The 21910-nt window shown below is 41.9% G+C and overlaps 1 protein-coding gene across 1 annotated transcript; it reads left to right on the top strand.

The window, feature by feature from the left end:
- The first annotated feature begins 10998 nt into the window (after positions 1 to 10998).
- On the top strand, positions 10999 to 21268 carry LOC115929100 (uncharacterized protein K02A2.6-like). Its single transcript, XM_030997282.1, has 4 exons — positions 10999 to 14805; positions 19388 to 19503; positions 20156 to 20285; positions 21062 to 21268. Exons 1-4 carry the CDS (start codon positions 10999 to 11001, stop codon positions 21266 to 21268), a joined length of 4260 nt encoding a protein of 1419 aa, XP_030853142.1.
- The last annotated feature ends 642 nt before the right edge of the window (positions 21269 to 21910 follow it).

Genomic DNA, 21910 nt, shown 5'->3' with positions numbered 1-21910 from the left:
AATAGATGCGTTCACAACATGGACATCAATAGCAAGGCAAAACCGTGATGCCACCATCATGTCACCTGAGGCACAGGAAGCAACACAAAAAACATATTTTATAGGTTATAGATTTCCAAGTTTTATCAAAAGCGCATTGGCATCTGAAGTATGATTTTGCATTGTTATTTTGTCTGATCCCAGATGGAGTACATTAGGTCTCTCAACTTCATACAGTCACCAAATAGACTTAACCCTAAAAGGACTGGGCTATTTCGGAAATATTGAGGACTGGGGGGGGGGGCATGATGCCCCCCTTCTGATCTCGGCCGCCGACCGCGCGACCACGCCGTAATTCGGCACGCAATTTCTTTACAACATAAACTACAAGCCTGTAAAGCCATGTGTTTTGAACTCGCCTCCCTCAAAGCTAGGGTGGTTATGTAAGCTTTTCCAAATTTTATTCTGTTTAACATACGATATCTCTGCTAAACGGAGGGGTATTGTGAAATCGCGACACTGCGCGAGATAGAACGAACAATGACGAGGGTGGTTGAAGGGGGGGGGGGGTATAAAATGGAGATGAACTGTCAAACATGGTTACTTACTATAAAAGCCACTGCATACATATGTATAATTTGAATTCTACTTTTACATAAAAAGATTTTGAAATTGTAGGAAAAAAATAATTCTTTACATGAAAATTGGATACCGGTATTCATTATCTAATGAATTACTACGTACCAAAAGAAATCAAGACAGGCGTTGACGGCAACTCCTCGACCTCCTCAACCTCGTTGGCTGTGTCGGTTTCCTGAATTTAAAGAATAGTTTAAATGATCCAAATTTGTGTTTAAGCTCATTATTTCCAGCTTTATACTAGATTTAGAAGGAAGATACAAAAAAAGTCCCAGTATTTTTTTCGTCATTTTCCACATGGCTCAATTAGGCCTACAATTAAAATGATGGTGATGATACAACTACCACTTAATACTACTTCTAATGTTACTAGAAGTACACTGTAGTCTCATCTGAATGTTTTACATAGAAATATCTTCATGCTTGTCAGTGATTTAACTACTCTTCATAGAATCCGCCATCTCGCACCAGAATATTTGTTTCAACTGCAGGTGGAAAATGTGATTTACGTGTAAGTGAAACTGGACTTAAAATTAATATAACATGCATAAGGTATCAAGCAAATCTTTCAATTCAAGTAGACTGTAAACAATACTAACCTCTGCTTCTTTGAAGAGTTCCTCTGGCTTTTCACCGAGGTACAGCGTCAATAGCAACAAAAATCCTGGTACTTCGGGTTTGTCATTGCCTAACTGTCCTCTAGCTCTTTCAATGTCAGCAAGGGTGCTTCGTAGCTCTTTCTTTCCAGCTTCCCGCATGAACTCCAGAATGACTCTACCTTTGGTTTCCAAAGAGTGCTTTAAAGTCTCCTTCATCTGTATCCCCACCAACTCCTGAAAATGGATCAGCATTTCATTCTCACAAAATAGATACGGCCAGTCTCTCATGTGGTCAGGAATTTTACTTTGTCCAAGTATGTCCTTTCTTTGTGTGAACTATGTGACTGGCATATTCTCCTGGATGCTTGGTGAGTTGGAGTTCTCCCCTGCCTGGAAGGCAGCTTTCAATTCCTCCCTCTTTGTTTCTTGAGATGTTGATGTATCTCCTGGAGGTAGCTCTTGCGGATCATAGTTAATGCAGCCATAGCTATCTGTTACTTTTGTGGATCTCTTGACAGGCTTTAGATGATCTTGATCAGGATTCTGGGGTGTACCAGCTCTTTTCACGGACTGGCCTCTATTTGCGTTGTAGGCCTTTTCTGTCAGGTTTCTCAACAAAGAGTCGTAGCCGGTGCCAAGTGTATGTCCTCCAATAACATATTTAAATGAACATGGATATCTCGCGACAATTTTCTCTGCGATATGACTCAGCTGCTTTTTCTTGGGATTTGGGCAAACCTTTCGAACATCATCAATCAAGACACGCACCATTTCTCGACGCTGAGAAGGCTTTGGCCGCTCCCCAGCAATATTAAAGGGTGTTCATGAAGGCCGTACTCATCTTCTCCCATGGTATTTGATATTCTCGAAACCAATTAATGTCCAGGCTGTGGCAAAGGGCTTCAAATTGGCTCATTTCTGATGTTGAAACGATTTGATCAGGAGCGTCTGGTGATGGACGGGTGTGGGACGCTGCTCCATCATGCCCTTCTCTTGCCGAGACATTTGCTGTCAGTTTGCTGCTGTTCCCTTTAAAAAAAATATTAAAAAACACACACTTATTATGAACCGGCAAATAAGTGTACAACTGTATAAGAAAAGCTTTAAAGCCCCACTGTACTACTTGTAGCTACTTGCTCCCTCTATATATAGAAAACAATGACTAAGCGGTTCCTGTTGGTCCCCCATGATCCTCTTTTTCTTACATGTACGTTAATTGAGAGCCGAGTTAATGAGATAACCAGTGACCACGCTAATCCCTCTAATCCCTCCTGGCCAAACTAGTGCAGAGGGGCTTTAAAGTGAATTTGCAAATGTTATGGTTCAATATATGTTAACTTTTCTTCATGACAAATGTTAAAAAATACTAGTTAAGAGTTTGACATTGCAAGGAATAACCACAAAACAAATATTTTGAAAAATGAATATAGAGCAAAACATATGAGAGGTTTTGTAGTTATTAATCAGGACACAGCGCTCAAAATACACGGGGGCGGTGGGCGATTCGCCCCCGTGAGCTACATAATCTCCCCCGTCAGGTTGCTCACGGGGGCGATTGCAAAATTAAAAATCGCCCCCGTGGAATTATAAAATAAAGATTATCTTTTCTGTTATAACTTTAACACAATATTGAGTTTCAATTTTTAAACCTTAAACCAATGAAATAGAACTTAGATTAGCGTGCAAGATTTACCGTTCTATGAGTAGGCCTCCCAATAAACAGAACACTAAAAAGTAACCTCTTTTGGGAGTGTATTTTAAGTGATTTGAAAGTATAGTGCCTTTTGAACTAGATTTAAACGTTATCGACACGTGCCTTCATTTAAACAAAAAAGGTACTCCTGTTCACGTTTTCATCTTACCTAAAAACCACCAATTTATCACGCGGCTACACAGAGATACCCTTGGCAACACACACGGCATATTAAGCGCATACATTACAGTGCGCGTAGTATACACAGTCATGTAAACACGCGTATACCCTGCATGTAGAATGGATACGGTCCGGAGGCCTGTTACACAACAAAAATCTCTTAATCATGGCTATACATACCTATTAGTAAATCTTAATTTCACTAATTTTGAAAAAGAATTGTTATTTATGATATGGAAAGATTCAGGGGCGGATCTAGCTTTTTGCTAAGGGGGGGGGGTTTGACCAAAATAATGACGATGCGGAGCATCGTCCACTCGCCGCGAAGCGGCGAGCCGATTTTTTTGGGGGTGTTTATTTGAACCCCGTAAGTGATGTTTTCCTGGCATCTATTAACACAATGGAGACCATAAAAAGCAGTGCATGATAACGTCTTTTTAAATCAAGTAACAGTTTAATACACAGTTATATCCAGAGTTATCATGTGTTTGGTTAAGTTACCAGATGAGTTGAATATCTTCTCACAATATTTGCACTTGAAAGGGTTTCTCTCCAGCGTGCGTTCTTTTTTCTTTCTTTTTTTCCCTTTTTTTTCTTCTTTTTTTTCCCTTTTTTTTTTCTTTTTTTTCTGGGCCGCCCAAGGGGGGGGGGGGGGGGGGTTTAAACCCCCTAAACCCCCCCCCCCCGTAGATCCGCGCCTGAGATTTGTTCCTATATAATTATTTAATAGTTTGGTTACATTCATTTAACTAATAGATATGAATAAGTGGCATTTTGTTACCATTAAACGTCATGCTCAATTAGACATCAGCGTTGTAAGGGCGAGCAATACATTGCTATTGCACACGTCGCATCGACTCAAGAAAGCCACTTCAGGTTGTATTTTCTTACAGACATAACGATTTGTCAAATCATTTTGACGGACCTATTTTTCAATTAATCATAATATATCTCATATATTATGAAAGCTGAAGAAATGACCTGTGTTCTCGACATGGTATATAATTTTAAGCTTATACCGTCTGCGCGTAAGTATAATGGAAAAGTCACACAGGGGGCGTGAACAAGCACATTTCTTCTAAATTACGCTTAAATCTCTTCCAAATTCTACCCATAAGTGTTTTGAAATCATAAAAATGACGGAATTATTTCTTTTCGAAAATTATTAAAAGTTACATGATTAAAAAGAGGAAATATCAGGCATTTTATAGATGTTGGTATCTGTTTCGAACAGCCTCCACAACTAATGCTAAACCTATCAAACCCGGCCAAAGTACGATTTTTCTGATTCCTTCCCATGCCTTTATAACGGGCGCTGAAAATCTCTTTCTTTAGTACGGACGGGTGAACGCTTAACTGTCCCATGAAATTGATATGTCCAGACCCTAACTATTGTTTGTTAGTCTATATAACAAGTAACAAGTTAGGCCTAGATCTAGAAATCTAGACTAGACTCTAGATCTAGATCTAGGCCTAACTAACGTTAATTGTCGTTAGATCCCTAGACTAAGTCCTAACGACACGTTACTCATTTTTAGATCTACCGGTAACGACGTCATATACCTCTTTTGTGATGCCCGGGAAGGCTGAGAAATGTGAATGATAAATCTACGTTTACACTATGTTACCGGCGGCCACGGCAACCACGGTTCAGGCCACCGTGGACGAAACGGGATTGACGTGACACAACGCGGGGGACCGTATGGGCAAACGTTACGCTACGGCGCGTTGCGTTCTACTACGGTCTGACACAACGTGAGGTCTCAGGATATACCATGATTGCTATTGCTTGGGAGACCTTCTTTTTATACCGCCGGCACAAACGTGCTCCAAAGCTGCCCTGCGTCCACGTTTCATCCGTACAAAGCCTTGACGAAACGTGAAAAACGTGTCAGACCTTGATCAGAACGTGACGGACCGGGAGGGAACCTTCTGGCATCCGTGGTAGAACGCGGGCCGAACCGTAGTGCGCCTTGGAGCCTCCGGGACCCAGCATCCCCTTACCCCCACGGCCCGTTACGGATAGCGTGGTAGACCGTGAGCAAACTTGGCAAGACGTAACAAAACTTGAATCCAGAGATAAAATTGGTCTAAATCCCACGGCGCACTATGTTTCGGGCAAACGAGGCTGCCGTGGCCGCCGGGAACATAGTGTAAACGTAGCATTCCGGAGAACAGACGGTTATTCCTGTCTAAGTAACAGTAGACCCTAGGCTATTAGTATTACTAGTATGCATTCCATTGGCATTGCCATTAGATTTAGAGTCTAGATAGATCTAGATCTAGCACTCTTCTCTCTAGGCCAATTTTAAGACAATGACAAGTTTGCATACAGGCCTACGCCGTTTCTTCTTAAAACTGGCCTATAGACTCTAATGGTATATATCTAGGCCTAACTGTTACTGTTAGACAGAAAGGAGATAGGAGATGGCGCCCGACGAGAGTAGACGTGTATAGATTATCGCTCGCAATCACGAGATTTTTATCATTTTTAATCCACTTTTTACTTGCACATTTTCATTTGGTTTTATTAAAATCGTGTTCTTTGAACATTTGTCAACCTGTGAAACCAAATTTTGTTTGGATTTTTCGTTTGAAAACTTGCAAATTTTGATAGTTTTATGATCGATGTGAACTGTATATGTAACCATTCGTCATTGCCATACACCACGCACACCATGCCAGGCGCGGATCCAGGGGGGGGCCGAGCGGGCCTTGGCCCCCCCCCCCCCCGCAAAAAAAAAGAGAGAAGAAAGGAAAAGAAGGGAAAGGGAAAGAGGAGAGAAAGGGAAAGAAAGAAGAGGAAGAAGAAAAGAAAAGGGGGAAAAAGGAGATCGGGGGGGGGGGGGGGGCGAAAGGGCCTTGCCTCCCAGGCTGTTGACCCCCCCCCCCCCCTCCCCCCAATCAAAAAAATAAGAGAGAAGGAAGGAAAGGGAAATAAAAAAGGAAAAGAGGAGATACTGGCGTACCGATGGGGGGGGGGGGGGGGCTTGGGGGAAATCAAATTCAAACGTGGTTTATTTCTAATTCCACAACGGTGGATTACAAATAATGCTGATATGACATAATTTCCGAGATTTTTCCTCACTTTTTAGTAAATTATACGTTTGTATGTGTTTGTTGGAAAATGACAAATTCCTAAATTTACAGCCAGGCAAGAAATATGATTCTTGAGATTCCTACATGTCAGTGCCCGAGGTACGGCGGGGATCGGGAGCACCGAGCTCCCCCCTCCCCCCCCCCCCCCACCCCCACTTTTTTGAAAAAGTATATTAAAGAGAAATAATATAGAATGAGAGCAAGAATGAAAGAATAGTTAACTGCCAGTGTTAAAAAATAATGAGGCATCAAAATATGCCCATCTGACCGTGATTAATGCCTAAAACCCCTAAGCCTCCGGGGGCTCTGCCCCCTGGATTCCACCTAGGGCCCTACGGCGGGCCCTTAGATGATCATCTGACGGTAATTTAATGCCTCAAACCCCTGATTTTTGGCGGCTCCGCCCCCTGGACCCCACGCCAAATAGTGACCTGCCAGTGTCACAAAATAATAAGGTATACAAAAAAAATGCTCATCTGACCTTAATTAAACGCCTAAAACCCCTGAGCTTCCAGTGCCGGCTCCGCCGCCTCGACCCCACCATGGGCCCTAAGACGGGCCCCTGAATGCTTATCTGACCGCTTGCGGGGTTAAACAAGGTATCAAAATGTGTTTATCTGACCGCAGACGCGTAGCCAGGGGGGGGGGGGAGGGGGGGAGGGGGGGGGGCGGTCCCCCCAAATCGGAAGAGGACGTAGGAAGAAAAAGGAGCAGACAAAGAACATCTTTGAAATTCAGACAAAGATTAACAGTATAGAGAACGGTGCAACGCATCGGCTTCTTTCTCTAATAATTTAATGAAACGTCACAGCGTCGCGCAGGAGGGGAGGGGGGGGGGGACTGAATTCAGACAAGGATTAAAAATCGAGAACGGTACAACGAATCATCTTCTTTCTCTCATAATCTTATGAAACGCCAAAGCTTCCGCGCTTCGCGCGGGAGGGGGGAACCTGAATTCAGACGAGGATTCAGAGGCGAGAACGGTAATACGAATCTTAAATGGCTTAATGAAACGTAAAAGCTCCCGCGCTTCGCGCGGGATGGAGGGGGAACTAAATTCCGATGAGGATTATTTTCGAGAACGGTACAACGAATCGTCTTCTTTCTCTAATGATTTAATGAAAATTAAAAGCTTCCGCGCTTCGCGCGAGAGGGGGGAACCTGAATCTAGACGAGGATTAAGAGTCGAGAACTGAACAATGAATCGTCTTCTTTCTTTAATAGTTTAATGAAGCGTCAAAGCTTCCGCGCTTCGCGCAAGAGGGGGAGGGGGGAGACTGAATTAAGACAAGGATTAAGAGTCGAGAACGGTACAACGAATCGTCTTCTTTCTCTAATGATTTAATGAATCGTAAAAGCTTCCACGCTTCGCGCAGAAGGGGGAAAACTGAATTCAGACGAGGATTAAGAGTCGAGAACTGTACAACGAATCGTCTTGTTTTTCTAATGATTTAATGAAACTTAAAAGCTTCCGCGCTTCGCGCGGGAGGAGGGAGAATCTAAATTCAGATGAGGATTATTTTCGAAAACGGTACAACGAATCGTCTTCTTTCTCTAATGATATAAGGAAATTTAAAAGCTTCCGCGCTTCGCGCTTCGGGAAGGGGGGGGGGGGGAACCTAAATTTAGACGAGGATTAAGAGGCGAGAACGGTAATACGAATCTTTAATGGCTTAATGAAACGTAAAAGCTTCCGCCCTTCGCGCAAGAGGGGGAGGGGGGAGACTGAATTTAGACAAGGATTAAGAGTCGAGAACGGTACAACGAATCGTCTTCTTTCTCTAATGATTTAATGAATCGTAAAAGCTTCCACGCTTCACGAGGAAGGGGGAAAACTGAATTCAGACGAGGATTAAGAGTCGAGAACTCGACAACGAATCGTCTTCTTTCTCTAATAGTTTAATAAATCGTAAATTTTTTCCGCGCTCTGCGCGGGAGGGGAAAAATTAAATTCAGACGAGAATTATTTTCGAGAATGGTACAACGAATCGTCTTCTTTCTCTAATAATTTAATAAAACGTCAAAGCTTCCGCGTTTCGCGGAGGAGGGAGGGGGGGGGGGGAAATCGCCCCTCCCTGCACCGACCCCCCCCCCCGCATTACGTCACTGTTGGTCACTATTACGTACCAATATTTGGCTCGCATAATTTCAAATTTGGGCCCCCCCCCTAAGAAATCCTGGATCCGCGCCTGCACCATGCTGTATCACACGGTCGCCGGCTTGGCACTCGCCTAGCTACTTCTACGCGTGCAATTATACACACCATTGACTGTACACCACGGAATCAACCTAGACTACGGAGGTACGGAGTCCGATAGCCTTCAAATTGGATTATTGACTGGATTCACCCACCACTACGGTAGGAATGCTCTGATTTGTTTTACCAATTCTCCACCATTGACATTGTCGACTTGGCATCGCCAAAATTTTGATCTGGATCATGATGTTGATGTGTTCGTTGATGTTGATCTTTCTCATGATGATGAACTTAGTAACTGTGAGCCTATTATTAGGCCTGATACGACTTTGGTGACTACATCTGCAATTATATCTAGTACTAGTGTCAACAAATTTATTGCTAGAATAAATTACCTGAATTATATGACTAGTAGTATTCATGTACATGACATAGTGTTATACTTGTCTCACCTGCATCTGGCACAACGTGTACCAAAAATCAAGATAGACTCTTACAAGACAGTAAATGTTAGAGCTCGTAGCGGTGATATTGAACCCAACCCAGGCCCACCTAAGAAGGGACGCAAACCAAAATATCCATGTGTTATGTGTGAACGTTCTGTTAAAAATCAAGATAAAGCTATGCTATGCTGTGGATGTAATACATGGGCCCACTAAACCAAGATGAACTATGGTACTGCCCTCTATGCTCCTTAATGAACATATCTAACTCACTCTATTTGGACACAAGTGTTGACAAGAGAAACCCGCAAGATAATCCCCCCTCTGCTGATGTTGATAACAACGTAACCAGGAATAAGAACACTGCAAGGAAACCTATTCTAGGCAAATTGTCAATTGCAACCATCAACTTTCACAGTATTAAGAAACGTGTGGCAGAACTTCAAAGCTTCATTACAGATTAATGCCCTGACATAATTTTAGGAACTGAATCATGGCTTAATGAAAGTATATTATCTTCGGAGATCTTCCCAAATCAATATAATGTTGTACGGAAAGACAGGGACGAAACGGAAGGAGGTGGAGTATTTATAGCAGTCATAAACCACCTACCAATAATTGAGAGACCAGATCTCACCCAGGACAACAGCGAACAGGTATGGTGCGAAATACCTTGAAGTCAGAGAAGGTTCATCGGTTGCTACTACAGGCCACCGACCGCAATGGATGACCTCCCACAGTTAGACCTTACCTTACAGAAGATCAAGCAAGAGATCATAACACCCTACATCATCCTGGGTGGTGATTTCAACATCCCAAATATGACTTGGTCTGAAAACAACACCAACCCTAAGGGCCGCCTTCAAGAACAGATCGTGAATTTAATGGACGACCATAGCTTAGAGCAACAGGTCAACTTCACAACCAGGCAGGATAGTAGTGGTACCGAGAACACTCTTGACCTCTGCTTTACAACTCATCCTGCACATGTTATAGATGTCTATCCACTTACACCTCTAGCAGACCACTGCATAGTTATGATGGAAATCGAAGCCACGCTCTCCATCTCGGCAAGGCCTCCCAGAACAGTGTATCAGTGGAGCAAAGTGGATGAAGCAGCCTTCAAAGGTGACATCCGAACATCCGCCACAGAATTCATCAACAGCAAGCCTGAAGAGAATTCGGTTAACGAGAACTGGTGCCTCTTCAAGAACACCATCACTGCTCTTATCAACAAACATGTCCCCAGCAAAAGGATAGGGAAAAAGTTCCAACCACCATGGTTTTCCCAGAAACACAAACGGCTTTGTAGAAGAAAGGAACGCTACTACATCAAAGCAAGACAAAACAGCACTAAACCAGAGTATTGGGACAAGTTCAAGACCGTCCGGAAAGAAGTAGACAGGGAACTACGTAAGGCAAGGAGAAAGTACATATCAGAGCTATCTATATCTCATGACGTAAGGAAGTTCTGGAAGTACGTCAAATCCCGCAAGAGAGATAGTGTTGGTATCCACGCACTTAAGGTTGACAACGTAACTGTAGTTGACGACAGCTCAAAGGCCCAAGTGTTAGCACAACAGTTCCAGAGTATCTTCACCCAGGAAGACCCGCTACTGCCAACATTGTCAAATAGTCCCCATCAAGAAATATTAGATGTGAACATCACCGTACAGGGAGTGGAGAAACTCTTACAGAATCTCCAAACCAACAAGGCAGCTGGACCAGACAATATTCCCAATGCTGCATTGAAGTTAGCAGCCAAAGAAATAGCACCTGTACTTCAACTCATTTACCAACAGAGCATGAAGGACAGTGAATTACCTGAAGATTGGAAACAAGCTACCATATCACCCATCTTCAAAAAAGGCTCTGTAGTATCTTGAACAACTGCACAATTAGCATTCCATACTTTCTGGTTGTCATTGGTTACTCGTACAAGAACAATGTATAGTGTATTGTAATATGACCTGTACAGAAGTTGAACAGAGAATACACACACGTTATCAACCATGTAATTGAAGGCTGTTGTGTCGTCCTTTCGGCTGTCTAAATAAGGACCAAAACATTACATTTGGCGACGAAGATGTGTGATTTCGTCATGAACCTGAACTTTCATGGACACAGTCCCTCGAGTCACTGCGTAAGTTACTTTGAGAACATTTCAACATGAATTTACCCCAGTTTGAGCGTTTTGAGTGCCATGATGATCTCGCGACCGTGGGTGTGAGATGGGGAAAATACGTGAAACGGCTAGAGAACTTTTTCACTGCATTTGCTGTAACAGACGATGCCCAGAAGCGAGCGTTGCTCCTGCACTATTCCGGTCCTGATGTGCAGGAAATCTTTGAAACACTTCCAGACACAGCCACATCTTACTCTGCTGCCATTAAAGCGCTAGAGAAACATTTTGTTCCGTCTGTTAATGTGGAATATGAACGTTATCTGTTTCGTCAGTGTAAACAATTGAACAATGAAACTGTTGCTCAGTATCATCTCCGTTTGCAGAAGTTAGCTTCATCATGTCAATTCTCGGACAAAACTGCGGAAATCAAATCCCAAATCGTGTTTGGGTGTACATCGCAAAATTTGAGGAGGTACGCACTTCGTGAAACTGTCACACTCGAAAAACTTCTTCATACTGCCCGCACGCTCGAGCAATCTGATCAGTATGCAGCCGAGATGGAGAGTGCTACATCTCGAGAATCAACTGTCGCTGCTACGCGTCATGACAAGCCCTCAAATCCGAACTCTGTCCAACGCCAATTTCGCACTTGTGGAAAACAGCAAGCGACCAGACAGAAAGTCACATGCAGGAATTGTGGTGGTCGGTTCCCACATCCCGCAGATAAACCCTGTCCGGCAAAAGGGGTTACGTGCCATTCTTGTGGAAAATTGAATCATTTCCAGAAGTACTGTTTATCTAGACCATTAAAGTCCAATTCTATCGCAATTCATACTGAACATACAGCAGCATGTCAATGCAGCTGTACTAGCTCTCCGCAGCCTGAGCCTCAGCGTGATCACCAACCTGCTCAGCATAGTAAGGAAGAGCAAGCTGAAACAAAGGACTATGTTTTCAATGTTAATTCTTCTTCAGCCAACGGACCGTTTGTTCAGATTGAGGTCAACGGGATCTCAATTTCAGCTTTAATCGATTCTGGTTCCTCAGTAACGATTGTGAGTCAGAACACGTATCGTTCGATCACACCAAGGCCTCATCTTGACGCGCCCTCCGTTCCTGTGTATGCGTATGGAAGCACAGTCCCGCTTGATGTTGTTGGAACATTCACCGCATCTGTCTCGTATAAATCGAAAACAGTGGAAACAAAGATATTTGTTGTCACGCACAGTGGTGATACACTGCTGGGTTGTAGCACTGCCACTGCACTTGGTCTCCTTCATATCACGTACAATCTTCAGCTAGAGCAGTCGTATAAGGATCGTTTCCTTGGTATTGGCAAACTGAAAGATCACCAATGCCATATTCATGTTGATGGATCCGTTCCTCCTGTAGCAGTTCCCTACCGAAGGATTCCCTTCCACATGAGAAAGCGAGTGGAGCAGGAACTTGACAGATTGCAGGAACTTGATATCATAGAACCGGTACATGATACACCTACTCCGTGGGTTTCTCCGATCACTGTTGTCCCGAAGCGTAACAGTGATAACATCCGCATTTGTGTTGACATGCGTCACGTCAACAAAGCTGTGAAGCGCGAACGTCACATCACGCCAACCGTTGATGATCTTGTGTCTGCTTTGAATGGTGCCACAACATTTAGCACTTTGGATCTCAACTCGGGCTACCACCAGCTAGAGCTTGATGAAGAGTCTCGTCCGTACACAGTGTTCTCAACTCATGTCGGACTTTTTCGGTACAAACGACTCAACTTCGGGCTCGCATCTGCATCTGAGATCTTTCAGCACACCATTCAAGCTGTTCTTCAGGACCTACCGGGTGTCTTGAATATAAGTGATGATATTCTTGTGTTCGCGAACAACAAAGCGGACCATGACATTCGCCTCAAAGCTGTACTCGAACGCCTTCGTGAGGTGAACCTGACCTTGAACAAGGACAAATGTGTCTTTGCTGCTGACCGTGTCACATATTTTGGTCACGTTTTCTCATCCAATGGCATTAGCGCTGATCCGAGAAAGATCGAAGCCATCCGAGCGGTACCTGAACCTCGCACCGTGTCCGAAGTCCGCAGTTTCTTAGGCATGGTTAATTACTGTGCCAGGTTCATCCCTGGTCTGGCCTCGATTTCAGCACCTCTTCGCCATCTCACTAAGTCGGATAGTGAATGGGAATGGGGTCTTGCCCAAGCCGACGCCTTCGCTCAGATCAAGCAAAGAGTTTCGCAACAATGCACCATGGCATACTTCAATACGGCCAGCACCACTGAACTTATCGTTGATGCCAGTCCTCATGGTCTGGGAGCACTTCTTGTTCAGCATAACAAGGAGAACACGGTTCCTGTCGCGTTGGCAAGCAGAGCCCTCACAGACGTTGAATCTCGATATTCGCAAACAGAGCGTGAAGCCCTAGCCATCACATGGGCTATTGTCCATTTTCATGTGTATTTGTATGGTGGATCGTTTGTAGTCACAACTGACCATAAGCCGCTAGTATCGCTCTTCAACAACTGTCATGCTAAGCCACCGCTCCGTCTTGAAAGATGGATCCTGAAGCTGCAAGCGTATGACTACACCGTCCAGTATCGTCCTGGTCAGCATAACCCCGCTGACTACCTCTCGCGACATCCTCAGCTATCGGTGATGAGCGTATCCGATGATCAATCCATGGCGGAAGCTCATGTTAGTTTTGTGGCACATCATGCAGTTCCGAAGTCAGTATCAATGTCCGAAATCGCTGAAGCCACAAAACAGGACCCAGTCCTACAGCACGTCATTCGCACCATCAAGAACAACAACTGGCATGACCTTCTTGCGAACTCTACTGAAAACCAATCAGAACTCCAGAGCTTGTTCATTATTCGCGAGGAATTGACAGTGGATGACAATTCTCTTCTCCTCCGCGGACATCGCATAGTAGTCCCGCAGTCTCTTCGTAAACGCATCATTGATATTGCACATGAGGGACATCAAGGCATCACAAAGACAAAGAGTCTTATCCGTGAAAAAGTGTGGTTTCCCTCTATTGACAAGATGACAGAGAAAATTGTTCGTGATTGTATCACATGCCAGTCTAACACAATCGAGCATGTCAAAGAGCCTCTGCGCATGTCCCCTCTGCCCCAAAAAGCGTGGTCAGAACTTAGCATTGATTTCGCTGATCTCCCGTCAGGTGACCACCTGCTTGTTGTTATAGATGACTATTCTCGTTTCCCCGAGGTTGAAATTGTCTCATCTACTTCAGCTCAGCAAGTCATCCCCAAGCTAGACCGAATTTTCTCAAGTTTCGGCGTTCCTGATATCGTCCGTACGGATAATGGGCCTCCTTTCAACAGTCGTGAATTCGCTGACTTTGCCGACTACCTGGGTTTCAAGCACAGAAGGGTAACCCCCAGGTGGCCCCAAGCGAACGGTGAAGTTGAAAGATTTATGAGAACACTGAAGAAAGCCTATCGCTCTGCCATCGCTCAAAACAAATCGTGGAAGCAAGAGCTCTACAGATTTCTTCGCAATTACCGCGCCACGCCGCATACCACGACTGGTGTCCCCCCTGCCACACTCCTGTTTGGCAGACCTGTCCGTACTCGCCTCCCTGAGCCTATAGTTCCCGTCTCCGACATTCAAGAACGAACTTCGGATAATCAACTCCGCTCTCGCGATCGTGGCAAGAAAGCGAAAATGAAAGCGTACGCGGATAGTCACGGTACAACACGCGAGAAGGATATCGATGTAGGAGACACAGTTCTTGTCCGCCGTGATGGTATAGTGTGCAAACATCAGTCCCCGTACCTTTCCACACCATACAACGTAGTTAGGAAGAAAGGTTCACGAATCACTGTACGTCATGGTAATCACTACATCACGCGAAACGCATCACGTTTCAAGCTTTACACTGGTCCTATTCCCTGTGACCAATCTGCTAACAATGATCAAATTGAAATTGACCTTAGTGATGATAATGCACAAGGACAACAACTTGTTGTGCAACCGCGACGTAATCCTAGACGCAATCGACGACAACCAGCACGGTTGCGCGATTATGTTTAGTTCACAGTCTATTCATTACTCATAAACTAGTCAAAGACAAAGAAAACTGGAGAAATGCACAATATGACTAAATGATGAGACATTGACTCTTAATCTTGCATTTAAAAAAAAAAAAAAAAAAAAAACTTTTGATGGCAAACTTTTTATTCAGGTTACTGTATGCATTTATGTGTATTTAAACAAATTATTGTTCTAACCTGTCACAATGGAAGTTTGCATAATGTTCATGTGAGTTTGCATTTCTGATCAAGATTAGATCTCAAGGGTGGATTTCATATTATCTTTTTATTCTTTGCTGTTAGTTTAATTATTGCATGTAACTTGATTAATGGCTCAGAGTGTTGTAACTATTGGTTTGAAATTATTTTCCGTGTATCACAGATTTGCATTTACTCAGTATGCTTTGTAAACACGTATAGCTTAATTGTTAAAAAAAAAAAAAAAAAAAAAAAACCAATCAAACAAACAAACACAAACTAGAGCCTCCAGAAATCTGGTTCAGTTTTATAAATATTGCTCTTCAATATTACGGAGTTGGAAGTAATTTATAAGGTTTTATAAAGAGCGAATTCCAATTGAATCAGTTTAATTTTCTACGTTCATGCAAAGAAAATATTTTGTACACTTGGCTATTTTTCAAAAGGGAAAGAAGAAAGGAAATTGTAAAAAGGTGTTATTTGTTGCCATTATATTGTGTTATGAATGAATATCAGTTTTGCACAGTTTGAAGGTTTGTACATGTGTATTTGCTGATTGCTATGTTTTATAATCTATGATATTTGATATTTGAGTTCATATTGTTCGATGCTATTGCCTCATGCCTACAATGTATGACAGAACAGTCAATTGCATTTTTTATGCTTTATTATACTGAAACAGACTTGAGTGCTAAGAACAAGATTTTTATGCTAGCAAACAGTTATTGACCTCTGCAGGTCATAGGTAATTTTGATCTGTTGATATGAAAATATATCACTACATAATCAGCTTATTTCAACCATGAATACTTCCTAAAAGCCTAATTTACAACTTTTAGAGTTCACATTTTATTAGATGGTATATTGCTATATGCATAAGCTCTGCATGATCTCACAAAGTGAATTATTTCTTGTTTGAAGTGTATATATGTAATACTGGCTATCCGTAGCAAGTTTTGTCTGATGCAACTTAGTTATTTAACCATTACATGTGTACATGAGTTCTATACATGGCTTTGTGCAAATTAGCTGAGTTTGGTTAATGTTCAAGTTTGGTTTTATACTCTAAATGAGTTACAACTTGTTTTGATGTTTTTTCCAAAGTTTGTTCTTACATGGTCTAAAACACATTGATGAATGATTGTTACAGTTTGATGATGTCAAACATGCCATAGAAATAACAACAGCTACACTGTGATTGACTTATCTCATTATAGAAAGGTTTTAATCCAGGTAGGGAGGATTGTAGTATCTTGAACAACTGCACAATTAGCATTCCATACTTTCTGGTTGTCATTGGTTACTCGTACAAGAACAATGTATAGTGTATTGTAATATGACCTGTACAGAAGTTGAACAGAGAATACACACACGTTATCAACCATGTAATTGAAGGCTGTTGTGTCGTCCTTTCGGCTGTCTAAATAAGGACCAAAACATTACAGGCTCTAAGTCAGATCCAAGTAACTATCGACCGATTTTACTTACATGTGTCTGCTGTAAAGTTCATCATTCATATATGCGTCGCCATTGTCATTCTAATACCATACTCATGCATTTACACTACATATTACTCAAACGTATTATGACGATTCTCACGTCGTTATTGATCTAGTTGTTTCACATGTCTAAATTGTTCAGAAATTATCTTAATAATGACGTAAAGCATATAGTAGTTAAAATGTAATTAAAAATTAAAATGATTTTGGAAAGATGGACAAGATTAAGGCCGATTTCTTACCTACGAATCAGGTTTCGCTCGTGTCAGGACGGCTTAGCTGCGCTGCATATTCGACTCGCGATCGCGCGTATCGCGTTGCCAAGTTACGAAGCTGTGCAGTACAGTCAACGAACTCAAACCTTACTTGGATTTCGATGAGTACAGTACGTGCGCGTACGTATTCATAGCGCTTGCGCGCGAAAAAAACAGCAAAATGACCGTAAGCCAATATCTAGCGCGCATTATACGGCATTTGACCAGTAAATTTTACAAAGTTTTGGCATCGGAGTCGGAGTAGTCGACATGATAAATATGACGTCACACCCTAATAGGCCAGTTTCGGCGGTTACGTAATGCGCGGTTACTGTAACCAAGCCCGACAAGCTTTGCCAAATCACCATGTTGAATATGTGCATTGTGTATTAGATTGTCGGTTCTTGCCGTTAAATTGCATTCATATCTTTCAATCAAAACTGCGTGTATATATATGAATTTCTGTTTTGGCCGGAAATGTCTTCCAACTTGCCATTCATCAAGCTGAGTTTCAGGCAGCTGCAATATTTTCTAAGAAAAAGAGGAGTTTCGACTACGGTATACACCCGAGAAAAGACTCGTTAAATTAGCGTCCGCAGTAGCGGACTAGCCTGCCCGTAGCCCCTGACCTACGGGGTCCGTGTCACTCGGTAGACGTGACTGTATGGGGAAATTACAACGGGCAGGATTTTCGTTAAGTGAACTAGTTACATACCTCCCTTAAGTTTGACGATATTCCTGACTTTGGGACCTATGACGTATTCAATTATCTAGTAGAGAATATGGCGGACCATGCATTTATGATCGTCGAAAACTGAAGGCTTTTAAGAGTTTTGAAGACTTTCGATTGATATTTCCCGATGGCCATAGATTATGTGGCCTGGAGAAGCTCGAGTACAATCCCCCCTCTAGTTAGCTCTCGGCAGCTCATGATAGCCACTTGTGACTAGATTATACAGGTCAAACCGACGCAAAAAGACAGAACATACCAACTTGAACAAAAAGAAAAAATATATAAATAATAAACAAATAAAAAGTAGAAGTCTAGACTAGATCTAATAAAAAATGTAATAATTTTATTTTTAAATGTTTTTTTAAAATAATAATTGCTTCTTGAAGTTGAATAACGAAGGTCCGGCATAATTGTTGTCTAATAGACTATTAACTTTTATTTTATGAAAATCAAACTTAATTCCTAATCTTATTATAAACAATAAAATTATTCATCATCCTGATTCTTCTTCCTTGCCATCATAAGGTTTTTTATTATTACTTTTATTATTCCCTTTTTCCATTGCTCTATCATTTTTTTTTTCCTTGTTCATTGTTTTTCTTCATTTTTTTCCGTTCAAAATTATTTGTTTATCATTAGTCATCATTCTTATTCTAGCTCTCTGTCATCGGACGATGTTATTTTATGAATATTATTTTATTAACAAAGACCTTATACCTTTATTGTCATTATTTCTCGTTGCTTTTGTTAATAATATTGATTCTGCGGTCAGTGCTTGCTTCTCGTTAGCCGTTTCTCGTCCGCCTTGAAATAGTCCGTATCGAGGCGTTTCACAAACATTTTTTGATCCGTAAAATTGTTTTCATTTTGAAAATGTGAATCGCGCCTACACGAACACGAACACGTGGTACGCGCGCACGCTTCTGCAAGCAGAGGTGACTGTGTGTGCGAACGAGTGGAAAATAGTTCATCACTTCTTTCATTTCTACGTCCAAATTTGTACTCAGATTCAAGCTAAGGTAAATGCAAAATTGAATGGAAATTACCGATATCGGCTAGCTAACTTATATTTTGGTGCTTCGCTTTCTGTTTCATCACTGGCTTTCAAGCCAATGTCGCTTGTATCATCGACCTCGTTTTTCTTCTTTTTGAGGGGGTATCGTGCGCTGCCTGTACCGGGGACTTGGCCGAACAGTTTTAGCTGCAAGATGTGAATCGCTAGTTCTGTACCAGCAATGCTTTTCTATTATTCTTGCCTAAGACTCAGCGATTTTAAAGATCAAATGTATGAAGAACAAAATCACATCTCAAAGATATTTATTATTCAAGTTTGAAACTGCCTCCTTTTTCTTCTCTCTCTCTCTCTCTCTCTCTCTCAAAATAGCAAAAACAAACGATACAATCACACCTAGCGAACACAGTCATGTATGGTATGCACGCAAAGTGTAGTCTGCTACGCACCGCGAGTTCTTTGCTTGTCCGACCCTCCGATTACGTAATGCGATTTAAAGGTCTCTGAATACATTACGAAACTGGCCTATTTACATGCCTTTCACTGTAAATGACGTAGACTATATGACGTCACACCCTAATTTACAGGCCTTTCACTGTAAAAGACGTAGACTATAAAATAATATTCGTCGAGTTTTACAGCCGGTGGATTGTAAAATTTACAAACATTTTTTACAGTGTAACCTCGAAGCCTTTGACAAGTGGCTACGACGAGACGACATCGACTTGGAAGAAAACTGTTACCACAAGTACTTAGCAGGGGCCGTTAGCAGTTATCTCCGTGAACATGCTGGGTAATTAACGCAGCTTGGCTTTCATATAATTTATTAAGTGATACTAATATTGCATTCTCTTGTGCGTCGACTTGTTCATATCATGCCCGTTTGATGTAAAGATTTACAATGTAAAATTGTATTATGTCGAAATACATCTCGTGTATGCGGTTCGAGTCCCGCTACGGCACTAATGTCCTTTGGCAAGATATTAATCTACATTTGCCACTCTCCATCCAGGTGTTAAATGTGTACCTGAAGGCAGGATTTCCTTGAATGCTGTGAGCGCCGAAATCGGCTGCCTTGCTTGCAGAGCTGGAGTAATAGTTGGAGCGCCTTGAGCACCATGCATGGTGGATATGTGCAATATTAAATCTCCAACATTTTTATCATTATTGTGGAAAGATAAAACAAATCAAATGAAATGAAATTAAAAGAGAGCTAGAGAAAGAAAAATAAGAGCTAGAGAGGGAGAAAGAGAGGGCAGGGGCAAAAACTAGGTCCCGGAGAGGATGTTTTTGGAGGAACAATCATGTTGTATCTAAGAAGCTGTAAAAGAAAAGGGATCGTCCTTTCAACTTTATGTCGTCGATATAGTCGGGAGGGGAGGGTGTAGTTGTTTGTATAAACATCTATGCCATATAATTATATATTTCATCCTGTTTAACCTCAGTAAATATAGCGTGCCTCATTTAAAAAGTCTCATGGAATATTGCATGGACCAGGAGCTTGAACGCGATGTGCTGTCCCTTTCAGTGCATGGGAATATCCTCTATAACATCATCAATGGATTCTTCTTTAGTGTAAGTCTATGAAGTTGATTTTGAGTGTCCCACAAAATGAATACAGTGTAAACAAACTAAGCTTACCCACGTTGGCACGCTGTAATAATAATTACATTTGCATAGCGCTTGATAGGGAATCCATTCAAATCCACATTTTCAAATACCATGTCCCAATGAAGATATTGTGAAATTGTGGACACATGACATATTTGTGAATAATATTCTTGATCTTATGCAATGGTTCACAACTATCGCTGTGATTATAATGCGATTATTATCAAACTGTGATCTATCAGTTAGTGCCACAGTGTTGCAAGCTATTCTGTAAAAAAATACCGTGATGTAGTGTACTCACATTACAAGCATATTATGTTCGTAATTTTTCTCTGTGATCACATTGTAATGCGTTCAGCCTATGATTCTTTCGATGACCACAGTGATAATGTGAACACACTGTGTGCGTATTTTTCACATGGGAACATGATCCCCATAAAATCACTTCTGTGGTCATAATCTTATGCGTTCACACACGGTGAGTCTCTATGTGGCCACTGTGTGCCACACTCTGTCATTTGAAAAGTGTCTGAACTCGGCATATAAACCTCATACGAGTACACTGTTGCCCATAAACTTTGAATCTTTTTTCCTTACCACATTTCATGAAATAATTGTGACAATTATATTGTTTATTATTCATAGGTTTATAAATTAAAGTACAAGCCTTGAATACCACAAATGTAAAATAATTCAATCTGGTATGAAAATACATTTTGCTTTATCGATATCTTCTTTAGATTACTGAAAAGTTAAAGATCTTCAAGGAAATTTTGCCTTACGTGGTGAAGCTGCTCTTGGGTGACGTCATAAATTTAAAGAACGTGGCCGCGTATGCCATAGGAACTGTCTACGAGAATGGTGAACTACTGGCTCCGTATGGTGATGACATAGCAGATGCTTATCTGGACAACAAGTGCGAAGGAAAAACCGCTAGTAGTGAGTAGTATTCGTTTTGTTTTTACCTTTGGTGCCTTAGAATCCCGTAGGTCCATCGTTTTGGTAAGATCTAACTGAGGGGGCGAAATAGCTAAGTGTTAGAGCAGTGGTCTCGTATCCAAGTGGCTATGCTAGTGTTCTTTGGTAAGGCACTAATCACCATTACTTAGTCATTACCTTAGGGAGGACTTCAAGCCATCGGTCCCCTGGTTGTTTACAAGCGTCCGGACAAGAATACACACCTTTTTCTTTCTGAGCAGTCAGGTGGAATAAACCATCAAATCATCAATGGACCAGTAGTACCTATGACCCCTGTCCCTTATGATATCTTACAATGGTTAGGGTTAAGTTCAGCGTGAGAGAATAGTAGGGCATAGGGTGGTGTCAGAGTAGTACCATTAATGTAGAGGATGGTAACCACACGGTCGGGGAGTTTCCCAACAGGAAGAATATAATATTTATATTACCATTGAACATTATGAGTAACCCGTGAGATTTCAAGCGCAGTGTTCGTCTCAACAGGAGTAACAGAAACTGATAGCTCTTTAGAGGGACTGTGAAAAGGGTGTTCGCAAACACGTTTAAAGCTAACTTATGAATTTGAATAACTAATTCAGCGCTAAACTGATGTATTTTGTTGACAGCTGGTC

The sequence above is a fragment of the Strongylocentrotus purpuratus genome, unplaced genomic scaffold, assembly GCF_000002235.5.
Source record: "Strongylocentrotus purpuratus isolate Spur 01 unplaced genomic scaffold, Spur_5.0 spur5_scaffold_4, whole genome shotgun sequence".
Taxonomy (NCBI): Eukaryota; Metazoa; Echinodermata; class Echinoidea; order Camarodonta; family Strongylocentrotidae; genus Strongylocentrotus; species Strongylocentrotus purpuratus.
This window is presented reverse-complemented; position numbering and strand designations above follow the sequence as displayed.

Coding starts and splice junctions, on each gene's coding strand:
- LOC115929100 (XM_030997282.1), top strand. CDS start 10,999: ATGAATTTACCCCAGTTTGAGCGTTTTGAGTGCCATGATGATCTCGCG. Junction 19,504..20,155: donor TATCTCCGTGAACATGCTGG/GTAATTAACGCA, acceptor GTTTAACCTCAG/TAAATATAGCGTGCCTCATT. Junction 20,286..21,061: donor TCAATGGATTCTTCTTTAGT/GTAAGTCTATGA, acceptor TATCTTCTTTAG/ATTACTGAAAAGTTAAAGAT.